General features: G+C 32.1%; 1 protein-coding gene across 4 annotated transcripts in view; it reads left to right on the top strand.

Annotated features, from left to right (window-relative positions):
• The first annotated feature begins 1,415 nt into the window (after positions 1–1,415).
• LOC148169439 (uncharacterized) overlaps positions 1,416–21,010 on the top strand; it is an 81,718-nt gene continuing 62,123 nt past the window's right edge. For all 4 annotated transcript variants that reach the window (XM_088043608.1, XM_088043606.1, XM_088043607.1 and 1 more), the window contains exons 1-2: positions 1,416–1,943; positions 15,565–15,621. In XM_088043608.1, the coding sequence (XP_087899734.1) occupies positions 1,535–1,943; positions 15,565–15,621 (466 nt within the window). In that variant the 5' untranslated portion in view covers positions 1,416–1,534. The remainder of the gene's footprint in view (positions 1,944–15,564; positions 15,622–21,010) is intronic.

Genomic DNA, 21,010 nt, shown 5'->3' with positions numbered 1-21,010 from the left:
GTTGAATCTTTCAATTTAATTAAATCCTTGACATCATGTAAAAGTGACATGTGATTGTTTTTCCACCAATCAGATGTCAGCAATCGTCAAATTAATTGCGAGATTAACTTTCATTTATTAATTATTGTGTAAAGTGGCCCTTTATTATTATTTGTTTAATTTAACATTAACATCTTAATTTGAATTGGGCAAAATTAATTAAATCAAAGTCAATTAATCCAAACTTCTAGTAGGATCGGTTTACACAATAATTTAATTGAAACTAAATTAATTTTGCAACTAACTTGACAATTACTGACATCTGATTGGCGAAAAAACGGTCACATGTCACTTTAACAAAGTGTTAAGGTTTTAATCGGAATTAAAGGTTTAATTTAGCTTGTGGAAACCGGATTATAATTATGTCACGTTTAATTAGGGCCGAAAGTAAGTTAATTTCGCAACTAATTTAACGATTGCTGACATTAAATTGGCGAAAAAATTATCACATGTCACATTAACACAATGCTAATTATTTAATCGAAATTAAAAATTTAACTGAGCTTCTGTAAATCGGCCCATAGTATATTAGCTCAGTTTAGCAGATTAGTTTAGCAATTTATTTGGTTAAAATCATATTTAGTTCTTTTAAATCAATTTTACAGTGATCAGAACATTGAACTAACGTAAAATCAATCGTTTGAATAAATAAAAAAAATACCAAAAATCACCCTTTTTATTAATAAAATTTTTCATTTATTAGGATTAAAATAAGTGCCCAAATTTAAAAAAAAAATGGATGTTGCGTTTACCTGTCATAAACCAAATTTCAAGTGCATATAAACTTAAACCGGTAATTGCATATTTTAAGAACGTGAGTAATCAGACTAGACTGCTCTAGATTAACAAAACTTTGATAATTTTTTTTTAAATCTGAGAGTTTGCTAATTTTAATTAGAGTCTAATTAATTGATAATTGTGTAAAATGTGTTTAATTCATTTTTGAAACGTGTTATTAAGGTCAATTAGGTATTGAACATGGCATTTTCTGTTCTGACATGAAACAAGGTCCGGATTAGTCACAGCCAATTAATCGCTTTCAATTATCATAATTGAACACATCTTTACTAATTAAGCTTGTAAACTGTTTGACATTAATTGTGTCACGCGCCAACCCAATTTAACCCTTAAAGTCATCTGTGTTAAAGCCTCATCTCTTCAACAATGCCGACGTTAACTCCGCCTTATTGACAGTAGCTCCAATCGAATTTCGCCTGTTTTGAATCCTTGCACAGGACCTAGATTTCCGTGCCTCGTCGAAACCAATAAGGATAAGCTTTTCAGGTGGTTTATTGGTAGATTTGAAACCACGCCCCTCCTAAGGGGTCCTTTTCAACAGAATATTAGGGAGTATCTTTGTTAGCGAAGCCGCAGTAGTCGTTTTTGAAATAGGAGTTCAGTCCGCTCCAGCATTCGCCCATGACCGGTCCATGAAAGCCCCAAAAGCGCGCCAAAATGTGTCCGCTGTGAGTTTCGGTGACTTCTTCGCGAGAAAATGAACAATGATAGTTTAGAGAACACCATCCACGTGACGGCGCCGAGCATCCTCAACAAACCCTCGCAGACGATGCCGCAGCGTTCGCCTTTCGCCATCCAGGAGTTGCTCGGCTTGAGCGATTCCCAACATCGATCTCCTACGGCGGCTGTTTCGGCTATCACTCCAAATGTTTATCCACAAAGACATCTCCAGGCGCCGACGTGCTTCCCGTCGGAACACGGATTCAACCACCATCATATGACGATGGCTGCTAGTCGGATGGCCTATTTTAACGCACAGGCGGCCGTCGCCGCCGCTTTTTTGCCACATAATATCGCCGCCGCCGCCGGGATGAACGCCAACGCCGGCGGGGCTTCGCCGGCGGCGGTTTTGGGGCTTACGGGACACCAAGGCTCCGCCGCGCCAGGTGAGTCCTTGTAGGCTAGTGACGTTTCCCGCCGACGGAACGGGACTTTGGTGCGGATAGTTTTAACTTTTTACTTCTTGAACACTAATTCCACATTTTTTTAATTTTTATAGGCATAATAAAATAATAAGTCACAATCAAAATATTTTCTTTAGCGCATTTTATGTACAAATAAAGAGTGGTTGTATAGCAATATTTATCTAGAGTTATAATAGAGGCGTAATAAAATAAAATGTGGAGGTAAACAAGTTGGATTGGAAATGATAAATAGCCAGAACACTTTTTTTTAGAAATTGAGAGTTTGCATGTAGAGTATTCTGCATATCATATTTCATATGCATCAGTTCTGAAGGTGACATGAAAAATAAACCGAAACAAGTAACGACTTAAACCTACAGTTGGACGTATTTATTTACACAAAACAGAAATATTGCTTTTCAGTTGATTTCTTTTTGGAAGTGGAAGTTTATTTCTGCTACAATTTTGGCAGTGCTAAAACCAGTTTGAAGCCTTAAAACGGATTATAAAACTTTCAAAAATAGTTTAAACCACAAAAAGGCGGTGTTTAGGAAGAAGTTTAAGTTGTTTACCATTAAAAATATAATAATAATAATAATAAATTTAATACAATATTTCGCGACCTGAGAACTATAAGGTTCTAACTAACATTTTGCATTAAATTGATCAGTGTTTACGTTATTAGTGATATTTCTCTAATTTATGAAGTATTTATTTTAAAAAATGACAAGATCTATTAATATCATTTTGGCTTGTTTAAATATTAACTTACTTCATTTTTATGCTTGATAGTAAACGTTTAAAAAAATCGCAAAAGAAACAATTTAAATTTTCACAAAAATCATTTAGAACCTTATAATTCTCACGTCGCGATTTTATGTAATTATAGAATTATTTATATCTAGCAAATTTGAGTTCTGATTAAATTAAAAAATTGGTAGCTAATCCTGTATTTTGATACTATTGATTTATGCCGACCCCGGATCTGCGAATAATTGGTTCTGCGTACAAAGAAATCGGATAGAATTGTAAGCGACGGGTATAGAAATAATTTCGATAGAAATCAATAATATCGACGGTGTAATGTGAAAAGCTGGGTCTTCATGGCAATCGAATTTTATCGTTCTTGCTCATTGGGCACCGGATTTAACAGGATATGAAGAGGTGCAAAGTTGGATAACGGATATAGCTCGGTTCATCATCTAATCAGGGCCACATCAAATTACCAATTAGTATTGATGTTCAGATCATGCTATAATGAGCCATTGATCCTCATTATGCATGCTGCTGTTGGTTAAGTCTGCATCAGCATATCAATTACTAACGATACAATAATATCGGAATGATTTAAGAATAGTAATAATTTTTCTTGAGAAGTTAACAACATAATTGATTCGTAAACACAAACAATTCCAGATGTTATCAAAGTCGATAATTGTCGCCGATGTTATTTAAGATAGCAAGCAACGAATTAATTATCCACTTATCGTTTCCTGTTGATTTTACTGAAATCAATGGATTCCGCCCCGTCACGACGAAAAATAATCGGAATTGAATTAAAATAAAATGGCAGCCTAATATCGAAATGACTCGATTAACGCTGATTGAATGCGTGCGTCCAATTTGAAATTTTCGATTGCGGACTCGTTGGCTTTTGGGAGATTTTAATCAAAGCGTCCGTCGACGGTATGAGGATGAGAAATAAGGACGAATTTGCGAGGACGAGTGCGTAGAGGCCGTGAAACAGCGTCAACCCCTGCTGGGCACGCAGCTTTGTACGCTTGTCACCAACGGATCATTCGACTCCACAATGTGAACGACCATTTGGAGTTTGCAGACATTCGTAGAGTAATTATTGGCAATGTTGTTTATTTTGCCGGGGAGTTGGAAAATCGACGGGATTATGCGGGTTTTGAGGGCGTTATAAGCCTTTTTTGTTCCACATACTTTTTTCACTTTTATTTTAAGAAATCAATCTTGCTCTGAAGAATTAGCTACGGCTCAGTAAACACAATTTTTGTGCTGTCTTGAGCCATTTTCGCGATTATACAGGGTGAATCGTTCTTGTGTGTTTCTTTGTCGATCTATAAAACGCATTTTAGGGAACATTTTGTATAAAACTTGCCTTATATTTTTGCTTTATCATCAAATTATTTTTACTTTCGTACGCTTATAACTTGAAAATATGAAACATGAGAAATAGAAACTGAAGACATGATTTAATCCCAAAATTTAACAGAATTTTACTTTGAACATTGTCAGAGTTACAAGCTTAATTAGATACTTTGGAAAATGTTTGGTTCTAAAAGAGAGCCTCTCTAAAGTAAATCTGATTTGTTCTAAAATATTCTAATTTTGCGCTGAAGAAATTAGCCTCCAATTTAGGTACCCTAGAATTAGAGCTTGTAATAGAAAATATTTGCCCTATAATTTTACAATTTGGCATAGCTGAAACCTAAATTAGTAACCTTCTCAAATTTCATTAATGTGGCGTTAAAATTACCAGCCTTGCAAGCTTTAATAACATTTTTTGAACAATTTCGGTTTACCCTTAGAATACAAATATTAAAAATTTAATTTGTTTAGTCTATAATTTTACACTTTGTCATAGTTAATAAGAAACTCCAAGTTACTAATTTGATTACTGTAGAATTACATGATTTATACAAAAAAATCTAAAACTTTTTTCGTATGTAATTGGGTAATTTAATACAGTTAATTAGTAAATTGATATTAGTGACTTCCCTAAATTTGGTGGCTGTGGCGTTAAAATTGACAAAGTTACAAGCTTTAAACATTTTTTGAAACATTTCAGTATATTTTTAGAATAAAAAAATACCAAATTTGTTTAGTTTGATTTAAAATTTTTGAATTTGTCACAGTCAATAAGCAACTTCAAGTTTTTAATCTCAACACTGTTGCTGTGATGTTAAAATTACCAAGTTGCGCACAGTTTTGATATTTTTAAAGTTTTGGTTCGTTCTTAAAATAAAAAATTCTAAAATATGTACATAACTTGTTACTGTTGGTTTATAATTTTGCAGTTTACCACGTATAATAATCAAATTTAAATTTGTATCCTCTCCAAATTTGATTGCATTGAGAATAAAATTGCAAGAACACACGCTTTAAAAAAATATTTGATTATTCTTTCAATTAATTAAAAAATTCCAAAACTTTTTTAATGCTCTAAAATATTGTAATTTAATACAGTTGATAAGTAAGTCTACAAATGTAAATTTAGCTGTGGCGTTAAGATTATCAGAGTCACAAGCTTTATTTATTTATTTTTTGAAAAATTTTGGTTTATCTCTAAGATAAAATTGAAATTTGTCACAGTTAATAAGCAACTTGAAGTTACTAAAACCTCCTGAAATTTCATTACTGTGATGTTAAAATTACAGGAATTCAATGCTCCAATATTTTTTTTTGCTTTATAATTAAAATAAAAAAAATTCGAAAATAATTTGTTTTTTTGGCTCTATACTTTTGCAGTTTAACGTGCTTAATAATCAAGTTTAAACTCGTATCCCTTCCAAGTTTGATTGCTCTTAGGAAAAAATTGTCAAACTTAATGAAAAAATTTGTTTATTTTGTTCATCTTTTAATTATAAAATTAAAAAAAAAAAAAATTGTATGTTTTATAATTTTGTAGTCTAGTACAACTAATAAATAGTAAATGGTCCAAATTTGACTGGCGTGGCGTTAAAATTATCAAAGTTACAAGTTTTAATAACATTTTTTGAAAAATTTTGGTTGATCCCATAATAAAAATTCGAAAATTTGTGTTTTTTGTGTTAATTAGCAACTTTAAGTTATTAACCTCTTCAAATTTCATTACTGTGATCTTAAAATTACAAGAATTCAATGGCTCCAATATTTTTCAAGTTTTTGCTTCATAATTAAAATAAAAAAAGTCTCAAATAATTTGTGTTTTTTTTGGGTCTATACTTTTGCAGTTTAATCAAGTTTAAATCCCGTATCTCTTCTAAGTTTGAATGCTTTTAATATAAAATTGTCAAACTTACACACTTTTTAATGAAAAAATTTGATTATTTTGTCCATCTTTTAATTATAAAATTTTAAAATTGTTTTTCTGTTATATTATTTTGTAGTCTAGTACAATTAATAAGTAAGTCTAAATTAGTAAATGGCCCAAATTTGACTGGCGTGTCATTAAAATTACTAGTTACAAGCTTTAATAACATTTTTTGAAAAATTTTGGTTTATCTTGAGAATAAAAAATTCAAAATTTGTGTTTTTTAATCTATAATTTTGAAATTTGTCACAGTTAATAAGCAACTTTTAGTTATTAACCACTGAAAATTTCATTACTGTGATGTTAAAATAACAAGAATTTCATGGTTCCAATATTTTTCAAGTTTTTGCTTCATAATTAAAATAAAAAAAATTCGAAAATTATTTGTTTTTGCAGTTTAGGTGCTTTATAATCAAGTTTAAATTCGAATCTCTTTTAAATTTGATCACTTTGGGGATAAAATTGTCAAATTTACACACTTTTTAATAAAAAAATAGTTAATTTATTTGTTCATCTTTAAATCATAAAATTCTAAAATTAAATTCGTATGTTCTATAATTTTGTAATTTAGTACAGTAAGTCTAAATTAGTAGCTTGTTCGAATTTGATTGGCGTGGCGTTAAAATTACCAGAGTTACAAGCTTTAATAATATATTTTGAAAAATTTTGGTTTAACTCCAGAATAAAAAATCCAAAATTTGTGTTTTTTGATTTATAATTTTGAAATTTGTCAAATTTGTTTACTGTGAAGTTAAAATTACAAAAGTTTTATGGACTGAATATTTTTCAAATTTTTGATTCATATTCAAAATAAAAAAACTCTTAAATAATTTGTTTTTTTAGTCAATAATTTTGCAGTTTAACATGCTTAATAATTATGTTTAAATTCGTATTCTCTCAAAATCTCCATGTTTTCTAGATGAAATTGCCAAAGTTACACGTTTTTCAATACAAAAAAAAGTTTGTTTATCTTTAAATTAGATTTTGCAGATTTTTGTTTAACCAAAAAATAAAATTTTCTAAAACTAGTCGTTTTTGCTCTATAATTTTGAAATTTGGCATAGGTAGTTAAAAACTAAGTCTAAATTAGTAAATTTGAATACTTGGAATACTTAAAAATATTTAAAACTTTTAGAACAAGAAATGATGACATTAATACTGAGAAAAATAAAGGGCGCATTTAAAAATTCCGCAGCTTTGGCGTGTAACGGCTGATTGTGGCAGATCTGTGCCCTCAGACATTCCGGGTGTTATATTAGATTTCCCATTCTCGCCGCATACACGCTTCAATCTGAAGATAGATAACATCTGTAGGTCTGAGTGTCACACCTATGGTCTGAAAGGGTATGGATTTGCTCACATTCAAGCAACAAATTGAGGCACAATAAGCAGGCACTTTAGGTTGCTCGGTTCCGTTCAATTCTATTGAGGAGGTGTCGTGTGGATGACATCGGACACCTGACCTGCTCTCCACATTCTAAGTGCCCTTTTATAGAGAAATAAAGCGCGAGGATCCTTTGAAAAAAATTAAAACCCCATTTCCTTGATTACGAGCAATAAGTTGTGAAAACCCCGAAGAAACCGCGTCACGTGTTGTAATAAAACAAGAGGATTTAATTAAACTTATTCATCTCGGCAAAGTAGGAGGATATCCTCGGAAAACTGCATTTAATTAAGAAGTTGAAATTCTTCGCATTTTTGCCATAATTAAGTTTGCGCCATCGTTTATTCCAAATGGCTCAATTCGTGCAAGTTCTGAAGAAACAACACTTAATTGGGACAGTTTAACTCGGACAATTTTTGCTTTACTACCACATCAAAAGAGGTCCTCTCTCACCATAATTAATTGTTTTAATAGGAACATCCCTGTGATGTTGGAAATTAGTTGGAGGCAATAGAACCTGAAAGTTGCACGGGAACAAAGGTTCCTGCTAATTACATACAACACAAAACTTCTTTGTGCGGAAAAAAGTAATTGGAAAGAAAATTTTCCGGCAGTAACATATAGGTATAATTTCCCTGAAAAACTGTAACTCTTCCTGTGTAGGCGCAACGAACATCGGAATTGTGTGGAAATGTTTGCGATTTTAGCCCTTATTAACAACGTACAGGGCGCCGAACGGCACTCGTTGGAACTAATTAATTATCGAGTCGCAGTTAATTACTACCGTAACGAACCCCTTTCCTCCCTGTTGTTGCCAACCCTTCCACCGCCTTTGTTTCCTTATAATTTAATTTTATACGCGTGTGGACCTCGCAATGTTCAAATATCTATTTAGGACGCTCATTTAATTAGAAAACTTGGAAAAATTCCCTGTCATATTATTGTAAATCGTCGACCTTCTGGTCGTGTGAAAGGCCCAAGACGAGCCACTTCCTCTCCTCGAACAATTCCTGGCCCCGTTGAGTTTTATTTTCAGAGGTGTCCGTTTTACGCGCGTTTTATACCTGTCTCCTACGGGGTGGCCCCGAAACACCGCATCATACTTTTTAATGAAATCATCCTCTTCAACCAGATGGTGTTTACTGATCGACCGACAAATTAGTGGTATTGGACGTGGAAATGTCTTTCTCTTTTGGAATTCGATCGAACCAAGAGATATGTAATTATAAGTGAGGTGTCAATAGAACTGGAGAAGCACTAAATCGCGAACAATGGAGATGTGGGCCAGTGAGTTAAAGCAATAAAAGTGCGAATTTATCTAAGATTCCCCATAAAACACTTGGAGCTATGTTCACTAACTTCGATACAATGCAACATAATTACACAAGAATAATATAATGGTGGGAATGTGAGGCATTTTGGCGCATATATTTTCAGCGGCGCTGCTGAAACCGCGGCTTTAAAGTCCTCCTTCGTAGAGCACTTCTGGAACTGCAGCAACAATAAGCTATCTTGAGGCTTAATTACTACAAGCGTTACTTAATTTGGAATTTCATTTGGTGCTCGCCAGGTCGCAAATCAGGAAAAGGGTAATTTTATAACCCGTACATGCAAAGCTGCAAATAAAGAGACAAATGGCGTTATAAGTCTTTTTTGTTTCACATACTCGGCTCAATAAACACAATTTTTGTGCAGTCTTGAGCCATTTTCGCGGTTATACAGGGTAAATCGTTCTTGTGTGTTTCTTTGTCGATCTTTAAAACACATTTTAGGGAACATTTTGTATAAAACTTGCCTTATATTTTTGCTTTATTATCAAATTATCTTTACTTTCGTACGCTTATAACTTGAAAATATGAAACATGAGAAATAGAAAATGAAGACATGATTTAATCCCAAAATTTAACAGAATTTTCCTTTGTCAGAGTTACAAGCTTAATTAGATACTTTGGAAAATGTTTGGTTCTAAAATAGAGCCTCTCTAAAGTAAATCTGATTTGTTCTAAAATATTCTAATTTAGCGCTGAAGAAATTAGCCTCGAATTTAGGTACCCTAGAATTAAAGCTTGTAATAGAAAATATTTGCCCTATAATTTTGCAATTTGGCATAGCTGAAATCTAAATTATTAACCTTCTCAAATTTCATTAATGTGGCGTTAAAATTACCAGAGTTGCAAGCTTTAATAACATTTTTTGAACAATTTCGGTTTACCCTTAGAATAAAAATATTAAAAATTTATTTTGTTTAATCTATAATTTTACACTTTGTCATAGTTAATAAGAAACTCCAAGTTACTAATTTGATTACTGTAGAATTACATGATTTATGCACATTAATTAGTAAATTGATATTAGTAACTTCTCCAAATTTGATGACTGTGGCGTTAAAATTGACAAAGTAACAAGCTTTAAACATTTTTTGAAACGTTTCAGTATATTTTTAGAATAAAAAATTACCAAATTTGTTTAGTTTGATTTAAAATTTTTGAATTCGTCACAGTCAATAAGCAACTTCAAGTTTTTAATCTCTACATGTTTGATTGCTGTGGTTTTAAAATTACCAAAGTTGCACAGTTCTAATATTTTTTAAAAGTTTTGGTTCATTCTCAAAATAAAAAATTCTAAAATATGTACATAATTTGTTACTGTTGGTTTATAATTTTGCAGTTTACCACGTATAATAATCAAATTTAAATTTGTATCCTCTTCAAATTTGATTGCATTGAGAATAAAATTGCAAGAACACACGCTTTAAAAAATATTTGATTATTCTTTCAATTAATTAAAAAATTTCAAAACTTTTTTAATGCTCTAAAATTTTGTAATTTAATACAGTTGATAAGTAAGTCCAAATTAGTCACCTCTACAAATGTAATTGCTGTGGCGTTAAGATTATCAGAGTTACAAGCTTTATTTTTTTTTTAATTTTGGTTTATCTCTAAGAAAAAAAAATCTAAAATTTGTTGTGTTTGACCTATAATTTTGAAATTTGTCACAGTTAATAAGCAACTTGAAGTTATTAACCTCTTCAAATTTCATTACTGTGATGTTAAAATTACAAGAATTCAATGCTCCAATATTTTTTTTGCTTCATAATTAAAATTAAAAAAAATTGAAAATAATTTGGTTTTTTTTGGCTCTATACTTTTGCAGTTTAACGTGCTTAATAATCAAGTTTAAACTCGTATCCCTTCCAAGTTTGATTGTTTTTAGAATAAAATTGTCAAACTTAATGAATAAATTTGTTTTTAGGCGACTTAAACTAAAAATAAAATTTTTAGGTCTTAAAAGCGGCCTAAAAGTGAGTCTTTTCTGGCCGCAAACATTTTCGGCCGATCTATGGTGGCGCCATCGTTTTGCATATTACATCAAGATACCGATATTACCCTCAATTTTGTAATTATTTGGGTAAAATCAAATCGACAAACTGCTGTAAAGTGCAACAAAGACGTGTTGAATTATTAAAAATGAACATGTCTAGCAATGCTGCTGCAACAACATCAAAAAGCACATCAAACCTAATTCATACAAATTGTGAAGCTACACATGCCGAAACTGCAAATGTAAATAATAAAAATATGAACTTTTCTAAAGAATTCATAAATATTTCCAATTGTTCAGTTGTTATAAATGCTTAAATCAATAAATCATAAGTAAAAATTAATTAACTAGTAAATTTAATGATGTCGCCTAAATAATCTTGTGTGTATCACGGCCAAAAAAGAACCACTTTTTGGCCTTGGTACACAAATAGCTATTATTTTGTTCGTCTTTTAATTATAAAATTTTAAAAAAGTTTTTTGTATGTTTTATAATTTTGTAGTCTAGTACAACTAATAAGTTAGTCTAAATTAGTAAATGGTCCAAATTTGACTGGCGTGGCGTTAAAATTATCAAAGTTACAAGCTTTAATAACATTTTTTCAAAATGTTGGTTTATCCCATAATAAAAATTCTAAAATTTGTGTTTTTTGATCTATAAATTTGAAATTTGTGCGGCGCTGCTGAAACCGCGGCTTTAAAGTCCTCCTTCGTAGAGCACTTCTGGATACAGCAACAATAAGCTATCTTGAGGCTTAATTACTACAAGCGTTACTTAATTTGGAATTTCATTTGGTGCTCGCCAGGTCGCAAATCAGGAAAAGGATAATTTTATAACCCGTTCTTGTACATGCAAAGCTGCAAATAAAGAGACAAACGCGTCAGACGAGACTATCGATTGCAAACTCGAAAAAAATCAAGCGAAAACTGTTAGTTTCGCCCTCAGTAAAATTTTGACTCGTGTCCTCGCTCCATAAAATCGTCGTTAACCGCTATAGGATTACATTTATTCCGACATAAAGCCCTGAATACGTCCTATTATCAGAAAAATCTGAGCTCCCATACGCACACAAAGGAACATCTCTTGTGGTCAAAACATTTTAAATCGATCCTGGAATGACGTTAAAGAATTTTCGTCCTTTTAGTTGGCAAACGGAAAGGCGAATTGCTTCGAGAAGTATTAGGTATGGCCCATTATACCTCAATGGAAGTTTAGACGTCTCAGGTTGTCTTGCTTTGTAGACAATTCGACATATGACAGCTACTTAACATCGGTGCGTACACGCATAATAGCTGTGTGCGGAAGAAATGCCATGTGAGCGAACTTTGTTCCGGGTGAAATTCGAGATGTTTAGTGGATTCTCAAATATTGTTTGGATTGAATTTAATTTTAGTAATTACTCGCCGCAGTTGTTTCTTCTTATCGCTGATCTTTAGTGTTTACATTGTGTTACGCTTATTATTTATCCACTTATTACTAACGAGTTTTAGAAAATTATTGCTTATTTTGATCGCTATCTGGAGACACATTCATAATTTAATTGCTCTCTAGATAAGTACTCGAATTTTTAGGAGCTTGTGTAACTCGGTTTTGTCACACTGACTTTTTTATTTGTTATAATTAACTTCGTTTTGTCGTTAATTATCTTCCCAAAAAAGTAAGAGATGGGCGGTAAAAAATTGAAGTATGCAACCAATAATACTCGGCGAAACCATAAAATAAGCTGATCAAAGTGCTAAAAATTAAAACTGAATTTTAAACGCTCAATTATAGTTAGAACGTATTTTAATAAGTTTAATAATTAGCTTTCTTTACAATTAGTTTTACGTTTAAATTTTTTTTAGTTTTTCGTTTTCACTTGTTCAATTTATTTGTTTTTTCGTTTCCATTCAATTATTCTTTGAATTCTTTATTTTAACTTTTCATTATTATAAGGTTTTTTCAATTCCTTTTAGAATATCTAGGTTTTTGGAAATGTGTGTAAACTTTAATCAAGAAAAAGTTTAGTCTTCGGATTTTTTCATTTCTTTTTACATTTTCACAAAATCTGACAAGAGTTACGAAAATGAAAGAAAATAAAATGTGAATAAGTTGACTAAAAAGCAGTTGTAAAACAAAATTATAGCAGGCAACATACAGGGTCCGGCAACACTTGTGTTCACCCCCAAAATTGTCTTTAATTTTAAAAATAAAACTTTGAAAATTTGCATACGCTCACAGAGCTCTAGAAGCTGACGCAAAAATTTGTTTTTTATCACCGATAGTTTTGGCGTCGCGACGCTTTAAAAATGTAGTTTTTGTGAGGGTTTGTGAAATCAACACCTAATTTAATTTTTTTTTAATATACCTAAGTGTGTTAAAAATATCTCAGTTGTCATTTAATGCAAATTGTATTCAAAATTTGAGGAAAAAAATCTTGTTTTATCAAATTAGCTTCCAATTTCATTACGTCAATTGGAAACTACGTTTACACCCATCTGTCAACATCTTGTGTCACAAATGACATCTATCCTTTGGTTCGCTTTAGATTGAAAAATAACTCTTATTTGGTAAAATTGACACTTTGTCGATGTTAATTAACAATTTCTGGTGTTCATAAAGTGCCCTAGTCAACAAATTTGACTTTCATACGAGTAAATAAAGTGACTTGTGAAATTTTGGTGTAAACGTAGTTAGCCACTGCGCCGTCATAATTTTGAAAACTAACTTGATAAAACAACGTTTTTTTCGCAATTTTTAAACACAATTTCTATTAGATTTAAATTAAAAACTCAAATATTTGTATCACAGGTATTTTAAAAAAAGTTTGAATTCGCGAATATTAGCGCAAAAACTCAAAAATCGCGACGCTAAACAAACCGTCATAAAAAAAACAAGTTTTTTTGTCAGCTTTTAGAGCTTTATCAACTATGAACGTATGCAATTTTTCAAAATTTTGTCTCTAAAATTAAAGACGATTTTGGGGGTGGACGGACCCTGTATATAAATTGGAATAGCGAAACGAAAGTACAGAAAAAAATAAGAAAAAGAAATGATTGGCGAACAAAACAAAAAAATAGATGTAAATAAAAGTCACTTTACTTATATCATTTCGCTTTAAATTTTTTTTATTGGATTTTTTTGGTCTTTGAATTCTTTGGTTTGTTTGGACTTCTGGTTTTTGCTTCCTCAATTTGCTATTCAGCATATTCATGCTATTTGAGAGCCATTTGACGTTTCCATTTATCTGACATTTCTATCCGTTAGTGAGATAAACACTGCATTATCGCCTTAATTCAAGCCCAAATGTCTATAAAAGTGATAAAAGCATTCAGTGTCGTGTTAATTTAGGCAAAAATATTGATAAAAGTGATAAAAGCTCCTTTCAAACGGTATTTCAAATGGAATTATTAAGCAGAGACCTAAAGACTTGCGACGGCAATTCAAATTAAAAATTTTAAAAAATAGTTATTTGTGTAACAAGGCCAAAAAGTGTTTCTTTTTTGACCGAGCCTTTTTTTAATGGCCGAGGCGATAGCCGAGTCCAGAAAGAAGGCGAGGGCAAAATGGCACTTTTTGGCCGTGATACACACAAGATTTTTTAGGCGACATCATTAAATTTACAAGTTAATTAATTATTATTTATGATTTATTGATTTAGTCATTTATAACAACTGAATAATTGAATCCTTCAGAAAAGTTCATATTTTCTCTATTTATATTTGCCGTTTCGGCATGTGTAGCTTCACAATTTGTATGAATTAGGTTTGATGTGCTTTTTGATGTTGTTGCAGCAGCACTGCTATCCATGTTCATTTTCAATAATTCAACACGTCTTTGTTGCACTTTACAGCAGTTTGTCGATTTGATTTTACCCAAATAATTATAAAATTGAGAGTAATATCGGTATCTTGATGTAATATGCAAAACTATGGATAGATGGCGCCACTATAGATCGGCCGAAAATGTTTGCGGCCAGAAAAGACTCACTTTTAGGCCGCTTTTAAGGCCTAAAAATGTAATTTTTAGTTTAAGTCGCCTAAAAAAATATTTATCATTTAGAGCAAAAGCAATTTTTGTATTTCATTCATGCAGATTGCATTTTTTCGGCTGGCGCTTCGGCCACAATTATCGCCGACCCTCTAGAAAGCGATGCATTATCATAGTGACTTGCGGAAGTAAACATGCACTTTATTGTACTTGTACAATAACATTTTTATCTGCCGCAAATTTTTTTTTTTTAAGCTGTTAAATACACACCTCGTTCTGTTATTACAAAACAAGTTTCGGAGTGGTGTTTAAAAAACTTAATTTTTTTGAAACTACAACTGTGGACACGTCAGTAAAGAGTCTTTATCGAAGTCGTCTGTGGCTCGGCTCGTAATCTCAGACTTGTTCAATAAAGAATCACTTTACTAACTTGGTCCATAAATAACTATTATTATTAGTGAAGTATTAAAGACTGTAGAAATAATATAAAGGAAAAATGATGGAAAAAGTAGCTGTGACTGAAATCCAGATATGAAATTATGAATAAGATAATAAATAATGATAAACAGAAGAATTTTTCTTATTATTGCCTATAGCTTTGCTTGTGATGCGACGGCCAGTAACCTGTCAATTCCAATTAGAAACAATTCCAGTTCCATTTTCTTTAACAATAAAATTGCTACGTGTCACATCTTTGACGTAATACCAAATTAAAATAATCCTGTGATTTACCCATAAATTAATCCATCAGTGTGATGACGAGGCGTAAATGTTATTAATGACTTTTGATTTATTATTGTTTTCTTACTAATTAAGTACTTAAGTTGTTAGCAACACCATGACAGTGTTAACAGTTGTTTTGTTGAATTGTAATAATTTTCTTGTTTCAGGTTTCGCCCAACTGAAAAATTCCTTTAGTTCCTCTGGTCCTGGTTCGTGTTTATCAGGTAATAATCAATTCAATAAGTCCGTTCATCGAAAATATGAAACGTATAATTTTATTTGGTTGAATAACGTCCAACGTTATGAAATATGCGGGTATGAGTGAACGATAATGTGATAAATGGTAACTGTAATATAAATAATTGTCAATTGTAGCGAACGCTCGCTGTATATTTAATGGTGCATAAAATACACATCAGAAAAGCAGTGGTGATAAATGACTCGCTAACTCCTAATTAGATTAGGATAAATGCACTTTCCATTATGCACAGCGCAAATATTTTTTTCTCGCCCTAATAACCTGTTCGCTTGTAATCCTCGAATCAAACAAACAAAGGAATCCCATGTGTGTCGTGTTGACCTATTGGCGGATATCCCCGGCGCCATGTTGCAAAATGGCGCGAGTGTTGTTTCCGGAAACAAAAGAACGGTGAATAATGAGCCTGCTTGCGTGTCGTACAGTCGACCAGTTCGTTGATCGACTCCAATCAAAATTGTATTTTATTGATGACATTATGCAAAGAAAAGACAGTATTTCTAGTGGCAATTACACCGCTCGTTAGGAAGAAAGTAAAATGCGGAGATTCGGTGCGGGGGTGTTTGTCGTATAATCATTCTTCCGATCCCCATATTTTGGAGTTATAACTGCGTTGCGAGGGAGCTCGTCAGAAGCTCATTATCAACATCCCCTTGCCAACCCGGAGTTATTCCGGAAACCCGGACCCTACAACATCCACTTCGCGGCCATATTGGCTCCGTGCAAATAGCCGCGCCACGCTGGAATATTCAATTATTTTTCTTAAGATCTCAATTATAAGACTTCAGAACGCTTTTCAGGACGGTGACAAACCTCCAGCAAACTCGTTTCATATTATCGCAATTTTTCTTATCTTTAGTTATCGATTCGCGAAACCTGAGCCACAATTTTCGGGACCTCCAATTTTCAAAATTCAAATAAATGGTTTTCCATAATTCAGTTACTAAATTACACTATTTTAAATAGCGTTTTAGTTGCAACATTTTTTTTCGATCAAATTTGCAGCAAAATATCCTTTTAATTTCTTTATACAGAGTGGCCGAAAAGTCGCGCACCACCGTGATACTGAATTATCGGACAATGCCATTGATCATTGGGAAAATGTTTAAAAAAATCCATGTCTTCAATTTTTCGAGATATGATGGATTGAAGAGTAAAAGTTTAATTCCAAAATTAACGATGTGTTATCTAAAAAACATTTTCCGCAAAGACATAGTGCAAAAAAATCGGAAAAATCTTGTAAGAAATGCCTGAAAACTGTTAATAAGATTTTTGAATCAATAATCTCGATCAGTGTGGCATCGTTCACATGAAACCATCGTTACATTATTAGTTCATGAATTGACCTGACTAACGCCAACAATACAACAGCAACGTTACTATGGTTTTGAATACTGGAAAATTAAATTATTGGGGGAACAGTTCAGCAATTTTCCTAATTTTCTTTTGGTCTTCCAGCGAAAACAGAGTCTGGATTTTTTTTAACATTTTTTTGGTACTCTGGAGGACCACCCAATTACCCCCTTTCAAGGTGGTGCGCCACTTTCCGGACATCCTGTATCTGTCGTTCTTTTCGTTGTTTTTTTTTATCGTTTAAATTCGTATTTTTTAGATTTTGATTTATAAAGTTTTGTCTTCTTTTCTTATTCTCAAATGCTTCAGATTCAGTCATCTTTGAAATTCCCCTGAAAGAATTTTTAAATCCTTGAATTATATTTTTTGAAGGTTTAGATTTTCGTAATCTCAAGTTTCAAAATGATTAAACTTTTGTCTTGTTAGAGTTATATCGTCAAAATTGGTCCCTCAGGGGCAAAATCGTGTAATTTTCTGAATTAGACTTGTATTAGAAAGAATGTGACTACATTTTCAAAATTTTTCCATTACAAAATTACACCATTTTAAAAAGCGTTTCAGTTGTAATAGTGGAGGAAAAAAACAGTTTTTTTCTAGCAAATTTGCTGCAAAAACCTTGTAAAAATCCGCTCACCTCTTCAAATTCTATTTATTTTTTATTAAGAGGTCTCAAAAAAATCAAATTATTTTTTTTATTCTAAGGATTTATTCAGATCCTTCTTTATTTTTGTTTATTTAGGTTCTTTAGAAGTTTTCATCCTTTACATTATTTTTTGGAGATTCTGTTGAAAGATATTATAAATTTTTGAATTATATTTTTTGGAATAGTACTTAAGTTTTCAGTTTTTCGGAGTTTTGAAATTATTAGACTTTTTTCTTGTTAGAGCTACAAGGTGTTTATAAATGTTTTTAGTATCAAGGGTGGCTCTGGAATTCCTGTCGTGCACTACTTTGCCGCTTTGTTTTCATAGTGAATAATTTAAATCTGGGACTTTTACATCGATTTTTTATTAATACAAGGTGTTTATAATTGTTTCTAGCATCAAAGGTTGCTCTGGAATTCCTGCCATGCACTATTTTGCCGCTTTGTTTTCATAGTCAATACAACAATGTTTAACTACACTTAAAATGACACTTACGTCAACGACGTTTCAGCTACGATTTTGTATCCAAGTCTTTGATTTTTTTAGGTTTCGTACCATAATTAGAACAGTTTTTTTGTCAAAATTAACTTTGCTGTATGATTGAGGTTAACTGCAAATGTCGGTGGAAAATGTAAACCCACATTTGTGATGAACGGCAAATTTCTTTGATATTTCGTAGCCACCCTTGATGCTAGAAACATTTATAAACACCTTGTATCAATTTCGCCAAAAGGACATCGATTTTTAATACATATATTTTTATTTTCATTGTATCATTAAAATCGATGATTTTGGTGATATTTCGTTTGGTTGATTGTCAACGTATAGAACCAAAAGAAGGTGGGATTTACTTGTGCTGCGGTCTAAATAAAGAAGACTGGAATTTAATTTAAGGGAGTTATATTTTTGAATTTTGTTTATTCTTAATTAATCTAGAAATTGTTTTTTTTATAATTTTTTTACTAATTATTTTGTTTATTACTAGGTTTTTATTTATTTTTGTTTTTCCAGTTTTTGTTTATTTTTTTGTTGCTTTATTAAGAATTTTATTTATTTTTGTTTTTCACAGAAAACTATGCTCTATTGAGTTTTTTATTTACTATTTTTCAAAATCGTATTGAAGATCGATGTAATTGTGCTCTTGTTGAAATTGAGTTCAACATCGATTTTTTTACTCGATGTTCCCAGATTTAGTGAATACATATAATTATCATGAAAATTATTTAAAATGTTTCTTACGTCAACAGTTTCAGTTACGGTTTTGTGTTCAAATTTTTAATTTTTACGTTTCAAACCACAACTAGAACAGTTTTCGTCTCAAAACTTACTTCGCTCTACATATAATTGAGGTTAACTACAAATGTCAGTTGAAAATCTAAACCCACATTTATAATGAGCGGCAAATGTCTTTGATACTAAAAACATTTATAAACACCTTATACAGGGTCCGGCAACACTTGTGTCCACCCCCAAAATCCTCTTTAATTTTGAAGTTACAATTTTGAAAATTTACATACGCTCACAGTTGACAAAGCTCTACAAGCTGACGCAAAAATTTGTTTTTTATCACTGCTAGTTTTGGCGTCGCGACGCCTTAAAAGTGTAATTTTTAGTTAATGGTGAAGGTTTGTGATATCAACCCTTAATTTATTTTTTTTTCAATATAAATGTGTTAAAAATATCTCAGTTGTTATTTTAGATTCAATGCAAATTCTCTTCAAAATTTGGGAAAGAAACGCTGTTTTATCAAGTTAGTTTTCAAAATTCTGACAGCGTAGCGGCAAACTACGTTTACACCAAAATTTCACAAGTCACTTCATTCATTCTTATAAAGGTTAATTTTGATTAACACGGGCATGTTGCACTTTATGGACACCAGAAATCGTTAATTAACATCGACAAAGCGACGATTTCACCAAGTAAGACTTTTGTTACAATCTAAAGCGAGCCAAAAGATAGATGTCATTTGTGACACAAGATGTTGACAGATGGGTGTAAACGTAGTTCCCAATTTTGACGTAATGAAATTGGAAACTAACTTGATAAAATCGCATTTTTTTCTCAAATTTTGAAGAGAATTTGCGTTGAATCTAAAATAACAACTGAGATAGTCTTAACACATTTATATTGGAAAAAAATTAAATTAAGAGTTGATATCACAAACCCTCACAATTCCCTAAACATTACATTTTAAGGCGTCGCGACGCCAAAACTATGAGTGATAAAAAGCAAATTTTTGCGTCAGCTTCTAGAGCTTTGTCAACTGTGAGCGAGTGCAAATTTTTAAAATTTTATCTTTAAAATTAAAGACGATTTTGGGGGTGGACACAAGTGTTGCCGGACCCTGTATATGGTCAAAATTGGTCTCTGAAAAGAAAAATCGTGTAATTTTTCTGAATTAGACATGCATTAGAGAGTGTGACTTGATTTTCAAAATTTTTGCAACTGTAATTGAAAGAAAAATGTGCGCCGTTGATGGAGGTAATAATATATTATTAGTTATAAATCAAGTCAAAGTGAAAGTAAAATGTTTGAGCAGCGGTAAAAAATAACTTCCGTCGCGTTTTGCGCAATGTCGAAACTCGCAAATTTTATCGTAATTTCCTGATTGATCTCAGCTAGTTGTGCGGATTCTCCGGTTACTCTTAATAAGAAATTACCCAGAAAATTAGTCGTAGAGTCGGCGTCTGTTTGTACAAACAAGCAAGATGTCCCATGTCAAAGTTGTTTCAACTTCTTAAAATAACATTTGAGTGAAGAAGGTCGTCAACGCGTGACATTTTTGTCGCTACAAAACTAAAACCGTTTCAAATTGATTATGTTGCTTTTGCCACATCTGATTCTTTGCATCGGGTCCACCCTAGCACGAAATTGTAAAATCGACGAGATTAGCAATAAGAATGTTGATATTGATCTGGCTTGCGCAGAGCAAAGCAGCTCTTTTGGGTTTAGATCTAAAACAACGCTATGTAAATTGCCACCCAATTCCAGAAAGGTTCGCTCACAAAGCGTCCCGCAACCTATAAACCGACTCGGTTTCTACACCTTTCATAAATATTTTAAAGCAAACGAGTTAATTTCGGAAAAATGGGCTTTTTCGCAAGGGTTTGGACGTTGTTAAAACTGACAAACGACGCGGAATTTACGAGAAATGGTCAAAAGGCGATGGCTGTGTCCAGAGACCCTCATTAACGCAATCAAAATTGCCTTTTTTGCATGCGTTAAAAGTGTCAGTGGTTCGAATGTGACAATCGCAACTTGTGCTTAATGAATTCAATTAATTTTTCTATTGTGTATGTTGAACAGATCACATTCTATAACCCCTGGAATGCTTTTCTTCCACCTTTCAGTCCACAGATA

Source organism: Gnatocerus cornutus, chromosome 8 (assembly GCF_029298725.1).
Source record: "Gnatocerus cornutus isolate USDA-ARS CGAHR chromosome 8, icGnaCorn1.1, whole genome shotgun sequence".
NCBI lineage: Eukaryota > Metazoa > Arthropoda > Insecta > Coleoptera > Tenebrionidae > Gnatocerus > Gnatocerus cornutus.
Note: the sequence above shows the minus strand (reverse complement) of the source record. Positions and strands in the feature narration are given on the sequence as shown.